The sequence below is a fragment of the Teleopsis dalmanni genome, chromosome 2, assembly GCF_002237135.1.
Source record: "Teleopsis dalmanni isolate 2A chromosome 2, ASM223713v2, whole genome shotgun sequence".
Classification (NCBI taxonomy): Eukaryota; Metazoa; Arthropoda; class Insecta; order Diptera; family Diopsidae; genus Teleopsis; species Teleopsis dalmanni.
Genome location: NC_051847.1, coordinates 70,081,791 through 70,094,178, shown reverse-complemented (window position 1 = coordinate 70,094,178; position 12,388 = coordinate 70,081,791). Strand labels below are relative to the sequence as shown.

At 29.6% G+C, this 12,388-nt stretch overlaps 1 protein-coding gene across 1 annotated transcript in view; it reads right to left on the bottom strand.

Annotated features, from left to right (window-relative positions):
* Positions 1-11,504: 11,504 nt before the first annotated feature.
* The window catches only part of LOC119674794 (transcription factor SPT20 homolog), a 2,801-nt gene continuing 1,917 nt past the window's right edge, over positions 11,505-12,388 (bottom strand). Inside the window, exon 5 of the mRNA XM_038085949.1 lies at positions 11,505-11,591. Within this exon, the coding sequence (XP_037941877.1) occupies positions 11,505-11,591 (87 nt within the window). The remainder of the gene's footprint in view (positions 11,592-12,388) is intronic.

The following is a 12,388-nucleotide window of genomic DNA, read 5'->3' as shown; positions in this document are numbered from 1 at the left end:
CTAAGATTGAGAACTGTATGACTTAAATGGTGATGAAAGAAAGCCTAAGGTATTGCTATATGTACCTTCTGCTCAAAAAGTATTTTTAGCTCCGGATTTTGTTGTCTGTTAACTACTCCTTAAGTAATAGACCTTTTTTAAAAATTTTTTTTTGTTATGTTGGTACACTCTTTCTTGACATATGGTACAAATTTGAGCGCCATCTGTCAATTAGTTTGTTTACAGCAGCTGTTAATGTTAGACTATCTCAAGTGCACTTAGCGATTTTTACTATGAAAAATTCTTGTTGTACGCGATTTTTTGACCAAACACGGCACCACTGGCATCACTCAGGCACCATATTCGCCAGATCTGGATCCGTGCGACTTTTTCCTTTTCCCGAAACTCAAATTGCCCCTTCGTGGTAAGCGTTTTGAGTCGATTGAATCGGTAAAAGAGAATTCGCTGAAGAAATTAAAAGCCATACCTACACGGGCCTACGAAAAGTGAATGGAAGATTGGGTTAAGCGTTGGCATATGTATATCGCTTCAGAAGGAACATATTTTGAAGAAGATAAAATAAATTTGGAATAAAATTTAAATTTGTGTGTTTTATTTACAAATAAAACACTTTTTGAGCAGAAGGTACGTTCAGATACTCTTGTGCAATAAAAACAAATGAGTTTGAATTTGGAAACCTCTTTTGTAGTATTTTTTTTTAATTTGTTTTACTTATTTTTATCATGTGAGTAAGATTTAATATTCCCCCTTACATTATAATCTAACTACACCCTTGATATATTGTGCTTTTGAAGTAATTAATTATAATATCGATGATCTCCTCGATATGACATTGCCAATATAAAACTTTAAGCATGCATTGTCATTAATGGGAATACCCGCATACTATTTCAATTCCGGTAAAGAGTCACTTTTATGATTGTATTTTATTCAATACTTATTATTATAACAATTATTTAATTTATTTTCATGTTTTTAAACTATATTAACACTATGTCAAATTAATTATAAAAATGAATGCGTGTATGCTGGACAAAAGTTTGTTGCTTAAGTCTTTTGTTTTATTTTATTGCTGACATATCTATACATACAGATCTATAAAAGAAATGCTATTTTAAATAAAAGTTATGCAGTTTAATTACTTTAATTTAAAATATACAAATGAAAAAATAATAAAAATGTTTGTTGTCACATATGTGCGTGCATTTTCATTACAAAATACTTCGTTAATGTGCAAATTGCTACTTGTCAGTATTTCTGAAAATTTATACAGCTTTTTTGTTGGCTTTCTTGGTTGGTTGGCTAAGTAAATGTGTAAAAATTCAAAAAACAAAAAATAATGTTAGTCAATAACAGTTAACTCATGTATTTTAACGCAACACCTTGAAAATGGCTTAAATATCACAGATAAATTTTTACATTTAGACTTCGCCAGATAATTGTTTGCAATTTTTTCAACAATTTTTTTCATGAAGAAAATTCATAATAAACGCGTAACAATACAACCAAAAATAGGCGTGGAATTTGAAGCTATTTCATTATTTACCCAAGTAAGCAAAAAAATCTATTACATTTTAATAATAGCAATATTTTTTACAACTTCATTTTAGCTTTTAATAGAAACAATTAAAAAGTTTTTAAATTAATAAAAGAATATTGACCTTGACTTATGTTGCATGAGTTTCATTATTTCAATGGGTGTGTTTGATACTTGAATTAATTTCAATTTATTAAAAAATAATTAATAATTATTTAGTAAAAAAATTTAAATTAAATGTTAAAAAAACATTTAAGTTTTGACTGAATCATTATTTTTCACAATAAAAAAGGCGAAGCTCCTTAACTTTCATATATCAAATTTAATTTTATTATGATTAGTTATTACTGTTATCTATGTAACTCTATTGAAATATAATATCAAATTATATTTATATTTTTAAAATTAATTATTCATTATAAATGCGTTTTCTTTAAATTTTTTATATTTTTTTTATTTTATTTTTAAATTTAATGCATCTACTATTATTGATTTACTGAACTCCTTCTGGAGACCCCACCATCGATTTAAATCGTATTTTATTGGGAACTGTTCTTGTGATTTTATTTCATTCAGATCAGTAAAAAATCTATATCCCAAACATGGATAGTGATTATTAGATTCAACTTTCTCTTTATAATGGCAATTCCTGTGAAGTCCTGAGGTACTATCAACTTTAGAAAAAATTCCATACACTACATTTTTATTGATGCAATGGTCTTCGGACAGTTACTTGTAAATATTCGCTGTCTCATAAAATTTGATGCGAAAAGTCTTATTTATCTTTGGGATAAATTTTTAGAATTTTAATATGTTTAGCGGTTGTTAAGTAATTCATATTATTATATGGCAAATTTTAAACTAAATATGCAATGCCGAGGATGTCAATTTTGAAATATATTACTGAAAAAGTGCTATATGATCAGGACTACAAAATAAATAACCCCATACTGTAGTTGTTCCTTATACTACAGTGTGAATTTACACAATATTGATTTATTTATTTAATAACAAATTTAATTTAATAAAGAGGTTTTTTCGAACAGTAGTGAACTACAACAACAAAAATTTTATTTTTTATATTATTTTAATTGAATTTTTGGCTGACCATACAGCTGTTTCGAGTATTGCCAAATACCCATCATTAGTAGTCTTGGAAATAATTCTTGTATTTAATTATTCATAAATATTTTTTATTGAGACTGTAAATACTAGAAATCGAACTCGGGTCCTGCCAAATGTGAAGCTCAGAATCAGCGCACCTTTAAATAATAAATTTAAATAAATTCAGAAAATTTTACTTTACTCTGATAACTGCCCTCTCGTCCTCGTATTCATGTACTAGTAGTTGAAACACATTTTAATGTTTATTATGTATATACAATCAAAATAAGTAAATTGTTTATTAACACTTAAGCCATTTTCAATATCTACGATTTTCTTACTTAAATCATTGCTAAATTTTACTAAATAGTGCTTCTGCAATGCATTTTTACGTTATAAGCATGCAATAATTTTCTTTAAAATTTTTTGTTGCATTTTTGTACCACAATAGGTGTTTATATCAAATTTTCCGGTTTATTGAAGAAAATATTTTTTTCAAGGAAATTATATCAAATTGCTTCAAGTTAAAAATACTCGATCGATATTGCCTTAAAAAGCTCACACATTTTTATCTATGATGGAGAGTGCAATCATTTCACTCTTAACGCATTATGTGATGCAATTTCTTAAAGCTTTTTTCTTTTTTGGGAGATAAATAAAATACATAATCAATATATGAAACAGTTGTGGATTTAGTTAGCTATATAAGCAAAATATCCATATATGATACATGTTACTATATTGCTACAATGCGTGTTATGAATATGTGGATCAGTAGGAAGTATTTGCATTTGCTTGGTAGCCAACTGACTTAGTTTTCATGCTATTTTTGTTAACGACTTTTTTATTAAGTCGAATAAACTAGTTATGCCGAGTTAAGAAATAACTAAAAATTCGTACCATTACTGAAACGACCATTACTTATTAACTATACAAGAAATATTTTTAATTCATTTTCTTTTACTTTTCAAACTGGAGTAAGTTTGAAGCGAGTTCCAACTAAGCAATTCGATAATTCGACTGCACTATATGAACTCTACGTGTTCGAAGGAAAAGAAATAAAATAATATGAAACGAAATACAAGCCTTTCATAAAATTACATAATATTAGTAAAAATAAGCAAATTAACTTAAAAGTAAATTCGAGATATAAACTTAAAATTTTACTATTAAACAGCTGGAATGTTATGACAATTTATACTGGTTTAGATCAGGAAAATATCCTTCCTGATTTCTTATTTTATGTGCATTGTATAATCATTACAGACTTCATAGATTGTTAAATAATTTCAAATATTTCAAAATCCAAAAATTATGCTAATCACTTTCCCATTTGATATTTGTAAAAACTTATCAAGAGATCTTTTGATCTTCATCTGAAGAGCTGAGTGTCTTAGGTTTGATTAGAGTCGGTTACTGACATATTAGATCTACCATGCAATTGCTCTGCTTCATTGCAAGCCTAGAACCATTTAAACATTGGCATTGGCAGTTTTTTTTTTTGTAAAATTGCACCCAAAAGAGATGCTTTACATATAGTAAGTAAATATATGCATAACAGATGTCTCTACAAAAGAATAGCTTTGAAATAAAAATAGGCAACCTCAAGAATTCATTGAACATGTTTTTTCAAATAAAGCTGTAGTTTATAAGTTCATTCTAAATAAAAAAGCATAGGTATTGCTTTGAAGAAAGTCACTTACAAATAAAAGTGACAAAAAACTTGGAACTCGAACATTGAAAGTTTGTGCAGCCTTGGCTACTTGTGGATAAACACGATTAGTCACCGCTTCTAGTTTGATAGGCACTAGTTTTAAGCCTGGTACTTGCAGTCCAAATAAATTATATACTAACTACATAATTAATTATAACTAATTAAGAAATTCCAACATTTCCTGATGATGAGTACTTAGCAATACCTATTCGTAACAGCGTTGTATGGTCAACCAAACTTCAATAAATTAAATAAAAATTTTTGTTGTTGTCTTTTCTTTGCTATTCGGATACTTCCAATTTTTAAATATTTTGATTGAACCAAACTCCTTTAAGTACCACAAACTATATGAAATAAATCATAACATTTAAAAATTCAAGTAATTATTAATGAATAATTCCCGCATATAAACTTAGTACCAAGAAATTTTAGAATTTTTATTATTTTATACATTTATTATTATTTACTAAAATCAAATAGAAATAACGCCTATAACTACGACTTTAGTAATGCTTTGTGCCACAAGCAAATTTCTAAAGAAAAAGAATATGCCAGTCTAACAGACATCAGAGTGTCTTCTGTTAAAGAGTTGCTGATTATCGATGGCGTCAAATATTTCTGCACCAAAATCTTAAACCTTCCTTCTTATTTATCCAAAATGAATTCCGTAAATAATATAGAAAAATACCAGGTTAAAATGATATTTCTATTCTATCACATCAGATAATTCTATCTCCTTGAGATTGTAGCACATGCCACGGTGTCTCTTTAGATAACTAACTAGTAAGCTCATTTCTATATGCCAGCAAAACTGATCATTTCATACGAAGCAGAAGTCATAAGTGGTTTTGTTTAATATTATAAATGGTTTTGAATACCCACTTTCTAATAGGCCATAATACAGAAAAATATCGCAGGCCTCATTCCCTTTAGATAGAGATGATATTCTATCACACCAGACAATATTGAGATCGCAAGACATGTCAAGCTGTCTTATTAGGTGACTCACTTCATAATGCTGAGTAGAAAATAATACCATAAAATGGTAAAAGGTGAAATTAGTGCTTTTGTTTAGCGAGTAATTAGAAGAAATAAAAGAATTGTCAGTACACAAAAGTCTAATATATTAAGTGAACTGCCACATATGCCTCACCATGAAGCATATCACATTTTGCATCTTGTCAGTTATTAGATTTTCTGATGATGTTATGGGATAAAATATTAATATTGTGTCTGATTTACGGTGCACAATACTTCTGACTAAAAGAAAATGGTTTTAATGCTTATATCATGAGTCCATTGCAGCTAGAACTATGTTACTTATGTTAATAAAATTAGGATTTGGTCGTTCTCATTGGCATGAGCTGATTTATATATGAGAAATAGCTTGTTTGTTTACATTTTACATATAAAACATGTGACAAATATTACAAATTTTGGTGATTTCCCTTTTGGGAAATTTATTTTTAAGGATAGTATTCGACATTATTCCCCTTAAATCAATTGATTAAATTATAATGAGTTCATTTATCAGAAAGGTCTTAATTAGCAAAACTGTCTAAATAAGACAAGTGAGAATATGGTATTACACAGTCTTACATAGTATTAGCATATTGAGCACGTCTTTTTAACTTTATGTAAAATTCATTATGCATTTATTATGCGACTTAGAGAGCTTCTCTGCTATAGTAGATTACATATCAAATAATTTTTGCTTTTAATGATATGCTACAGTTGAACTATTTTTTATAGTTTAATTAAAATATATTACTCTTCTTATTGACATTTTATCCATTAAACATATATGTAAATATATTTTCAAAAATAAATTTATCTGTAAAACATTAACATCAACGAACTCCTGTCAGCTGATAATTTAGTATATGCAATTGCATATGACCTTTCACTATGACAGCGCAACATGCGTTGAAACGTGAAGTGCTCCAACTTGATTTGAACCCCCAGCAAAATATTGCAATAAACATCCATACAAGATATTTGAAGTCAGAGCGCATCTGCATTTTAAAAGTCTTACACAAACAAAGCCTCAAGTCTGCTCTGCGCTCCACTCTGTACTGGATGCCACGATTAAGTCATATACAAATGTAGTAACTTTTCTCCAATATACGAGTATAAAGATACTGAACGCTTTACACTTGCAAAAATTCGTTGCGGAGAAGTGCCAGGTGAAGATGCACTTCACTCAGGTCGGTCGGTTTATGAACATTCGTAATTAGTTAAGTTTAACTAAAGAGCAGTTTGAGTATCTCAAACAAGTAGACAACGAACAATGTTATTATAACAAACAACAACAACAAATACGATAAAAAATATAGACAGTAAATATATTTTTAAATTTATTAAAAGTGCAAAGGTGACATTTTCGTGCTGATAGTGTTAAAGAATTTATTATTGAATAATTTTATATATTCATTTTTATATATGTATAGTAGATTTATTTTGCATATAAAAAAGTTTTGAAACTATGTTCACTTTTTTATAATTATTATTTATTGTCTTTTTTTTTTAATTTTGAAATGTAATAAATTACAAGTTAATATATTGAAAATATAAACATATTACTTTTTCTATACAAGAAGATACTGATAATTATATCACCTTCCACTTTTTTCTACTTATTATCCAGTGTCTTTGAGGAAATTAAGGTTTGAGGTTAGGAATTTCTCCTAAACTCAATCTGAGGTGTATATGCCTCATGGGTTACAAGATGAGATTTATCATTTATCCTAAAAAGTAAAATATTAAACAATAGTTATAGGGACTAGAATCTCCCGCTTTATGTTTTTTATTATCCTTTCCCCTTAGTTTAGCACAGTTTCGCACCATTTTTTTAAACCTTAATCTGCAGAATGCTACTGAATTTATTTATAAAAAGACATTTTATCATATATACTATACTGTCTACAAAATCGTAAATCAACCTCTTCTAGTATATGGATCTAAAGTGTGGACTCCAGGTTAGGTTAGGTTATACCGCCGTTCACTAGGAGATCCACTTAGGCCTATTGACCCATTGTGTTGTCGTATATAAAGAAAAATTCAGGATTTAAAACCACCTAGAACCAATGGCGAACCTCAAAATGCTGTGTCAGGTCTTTTAATTGATTACGATTCTCAAGAAAGGGTCCTCAACTCCAAAAGTGTTGAGTCGCCACCATACATGGTCTGGGCAAAGACAGAGTAGAGTCGATTTCCCTACAGCTGCAACAGGTATGATTTAAAGGAAATTTCAATTTTCTAACATGGTTGCCTAGTTTGCAGTGACCTGTAAGTAAGGTAACCGTAGGACTAATATCTCTATGTTACATCTTAATGAGAATATTGGATTTGCTTTTAGTGGAAAGTGACCAGATTGCATACAGATGCCTGCGTTGACTTTTCCTATCTTTTATTAAAAATTTCAGCACCAAAAGAACTCAGCAATAATTTGCATGAATGTGGACTTTAACATGAGATTTCGTTTTTTAATGAAAATTACTGAGGTACAAATGGGAACTATAAAAGGAAAACCAATAAGATTGATAAGCGGAACATTTCCGATTAGTACGATTAATGTCATAAGAATGAAACAAAATCGTTTACAAAGACAAATAATACTATATGAATAAATAATTACTAGGACGAAAGAAAGATTTAAGTGAAAATGCCTCGATTATGTAGTGGATGACATAGGAAATATGCAAGTGCAAAATTTAAAACAATTGGCAACTAATAGGGTCACATAGATGGAGGTCCTAAACCCCAATCGTCGGTATTAAATCTACTGTGAAGATTACACAATCTATATTCATACATAATTAACTTTATGCTAAAATGTAAAGCAATTTGATGATCATAATTAAAGTATATTGGTTGATTAGGTGGATTTTGTCTTATATGGTTGAATATGTTATGCTATGTCTATGTTTCAACTCAAGATCTCGCAGATATATATAGCTTGGTAAACAGAAGAGTTCTCGCATATGCTTGAATATGTTATGTTATGTCTGTGATTCAACTCAAGATCTCGAAGATATATATAGCTTGGTAAACAGAAAAATTTTCGCATTTGGTTGAATATGTTATGCTATGTCTGTGATTCAACTCAAGATCTTGAAGATATATGTATATAGTTTGGTAAACAGAAAAGTCTTGCTTAATGTTTTTTCGAAAGTCAACAAAACCTGTAACTGTTACCAAATGACTTGCTTCCTATAGTTCCTGGATCATTTTATTGAAATTGTAATATTGTGAATTACATTAAAACTCTTTACCACGTGACTATGTTATCTTTCTTGTATCTTTGAAGAGGTTCATTTACTCCAAAATTTTTCTTGAAGCAAAAAACAGCCTCGACAAATATATAATATTAAAAAAAAAATATTAAAAAGACTATCTCAATAAGCATTTAATAATATTTTCTGATTTACTCTTATTATTGTGATTTTATTCCAAATCGCTTAAAAAACCACTCAAATTACATAAATATGGCTTGGATAATTGGACAAAATCGTTTGAATTATTTTGGTATTTCCATTGAATAGCTTAAGCCGTACTTACGTACACTTGTTACGGTTTACATTGCGCACACGCCAGTCTTCAAATCCGGACTCGAACGAAAGTAAAAGTATCGATTGTGTTGCTTTCTTTTTGGGCTGCTGCTGCAGACTGAAGTAATTTGAAGTTCGGATTTTGACTTTTAAAAATTAAATATAATGACCTCAATAACTCTATTTGATAAGTTCGATTCAGCAAATTTAACCGTAACATTAACGGTAGCGATTAGTCATTGATGTTTTTGTTGCTAACGAACATTAAGTGATTATTATATATGCCAAAAGCCATAAAATGTTATTTTATGTTTTCATTTCAAAAAACCACAAATGTTTTTATTTATTTGTATAATACAATTCAATTGTTAATAATTTCAATTCTTTTTATATATAAATAAATATATAACCCGGTAAGGAGAGTTTCGGAAGTACATGCTAAACATTATTTAATCTATTAACACATAATGTTTACAAACTATAAAAAACTTTTGAACATGGAAGTGCAATTTTCCTGCCGACCACGTTTTCCTATAAGACATGGTCGGTAGGTCATTAGGTCTTTGACCGGCACTTAGATCACTGATTAGCTATACAAAAAATGAAAGCAAATCAATACTCTACTCTTTAGGGGTATTAGTGATGCTGTAAGCCGTTTTATTTAACAACTTGGTTCCAATTAATCATTTTAGGTTTCATTTCAGTTGAAATTAACTACTTTAAATCTACAAGTAGTATTAATACATGATGGACCAAATTATTTTCATCTATTTATATATTTTTATATATTTCTTATAATTTTTTTAATATATCTTTTCATATTTTTTTCATAAGACGGTGATTACCACTGGGTAGACCCGTACAAGCCTGTCAATTATGGTTATTACCTTAAGTAATACTTATTATTCATGCTTAGAATAGATTGTATATAATAAAATGAAGTTAAAAGAAATATTTTTTTATATTTTTTTATTTCAATTTCAAAAAAAAAAAAAACGTTTTAAAATATATCAGTTCAATTGGGCTATTTTTTTTTGCGGCAAGGAGGAGTGAAATGCCTACGCACTGACCACAATCCGGCGCCCCGGAAGTTGAGTGCATTATATCGTCGTATACATTATCGTCTTCGTTGTTACTCTAATGGCTTTAAATTTAGTTTGAAATATGTTACAATAGTTCGACCATCTGAGGTCTTTGAGCTCTATTGACAGTGCCCAAGAACTCACCGCACTTGTATATATTTGTTTTTTTTTTTTTTGGATTTAATATCAAAGAATTTTTTTTAGATTAACCAGTCAGTATAATGCGTGTATACTAGAACCACAACTCCCACAGTTTTAGTTAAAAATTCCAATGTTCTCAATATTCTCAAATGTTGTATCTCAGGAGTTCTCACATTCGTAAAAATGTCTACTACAAAATCTGCTAATAGGTTCAATTCTAACTGGTATCGCTAAGAGCAAGAACGTATTTAGTGCGAGAACTAATAGATGTATACCTTTCTATTCCCTTGACAATATTTTAATAATGCTAAAATTTTGGGAACTGCAAAAATACTGCCAAATAATTTAATTGGCAAATCCCCATTCCCTCCCTCCCTGGCATAACCCTAGTTAGGATAGTGCATAATGCGAAAATTAAGGAAACTGAAAAAATACTGCCAAGATATTTAATTTTATAGTACATACTGAACTTCCCTTGGCACAATCCTAAGTAGGGACCAAAAAGTCTATGCGTGACTTACGGCTAGTCCGTTTAATACTTAAAACGTATTAATTAATTAATTTAATAAAGAGGTTTTCGAACAGAAGTGAAACAACAACAAAAATTTATTTTTTAAATTATTTTAATTAATTGAATTTTCGGCTGACCATACAGCTGTTTCGAGTATTGCCAAATACCCTTCAATCAGTGGTCTTGGAAATAATTCTTTATATTTAATTATTCGTAAATAATTATTTTTGAGACTGCAAGTACCAGGAATAGAACTCTGGTCCTGCCAAATATGAAGCTCAGAATCAGCGCACCTTAACCAACTGATCCAAAGCCGTACTTGACTTTTTATGTTCGCATATTTTTGCTGGAGTATTGTTACTTTTGCTATGAAAGTTTTTATTAACAATTTTACTTGCTGTATTTATATATATAAATATATAATTTAATTAATTACTTGGCACAATCCTAACTAAGGACCAATAAGTCTATGCGTGACTTACGGCCAGTCCGTTTAATATTTAAAACGTGTTAATTAATTAATTTATGTAACGAATTTAATGGTTTTGAATTAAATTAAAAACCAAAAATTAAGCTTCTATTTGACATTATTTAATTACTGAAGTAGTAATTAAGAAGTAATTTTTTGATAATAAAGATTTATACTTATTCTAGAACCTCTGGAAATAGATTTAAATTTGTTTTTAATTGAAGTCTATTGCGAAATAGTGTTGCATTTTGTTTGAAGTTTTAAGCCTCAATAGGTTTTTTTGGTCGTGAGTAGTAATACTAACTAGAAACTTAAAATTAACGCAGATTACGTATTGAAGAATCTCCAGGGGTATTGTGTAAATATTTCACACATGACTTCATCATTATATTACCATTAAAGGCCCACGCAAACACATTCATCCGGAGTTGGAGTTGCAGTTGGAGACACATTCATTAGTGAAGCAATCATTGTGATATTGTACTAATTTGGTATGAAAAGTAACACAAAAGTATCTGAAAATATATGTCAGCAAAATTTTTATTACATTTATTGAAGTACAAACAAGCAACACATAGAGCCGATTGGAGGGGCTCAGAAGTGGCAAAGTGGCAGGGAGTACTTATGTATGGAAAAGTGCAGAGCCCACATAAAATTTGCCAAGTTCTTCTGCAATTGTCAGCACAAGTCAACGCAACAAATCAAAATAAAATAAAAAACTGAAAAAAAATCTTTTTGTTAATTCTTTTTTTTTGTTTTTTTTTTTGTTAACATTTTGACATAAATGACGTTTTATTTCGTTCGGTTTAAATGGCAGCAGTTAAAAATATTGCCTTAAGAAGCGCAGAAGATTTAAGTAGCATCTTCCATTTATTTACATACTAGCAGATACACATTCACACATAGGCCAATAGGCAATGAGCGATGAGCGATGAGCGATGAGTCGCTTGTATTCCCGTACTTTGGCTTACTTATTTCTCTGCAAAACTCGGTCTCATCTTCTTTTGTGCCGCAGATAATCGAGACTGCAATTGCGACTGCGACATGGATTGCTGTGGTATTGCTTTGGGTATTGCATTCATGGAAACAACCGCGTTAACCAAACAATTGCATAACAGTTTGTTTGGCTGTTTGATTGTTGCCTTGCGGTTGTACTTTTGCCTTTACCTCAGGTTTGGGATCTGTGCATCTTCTGCCGTTCGATTTCAAAAAGTGCATCAAAATAGCAAAAAAAGTAGAAACAAATCAAAAATAAAAACAAAAATAAATTTTCCCGCGCA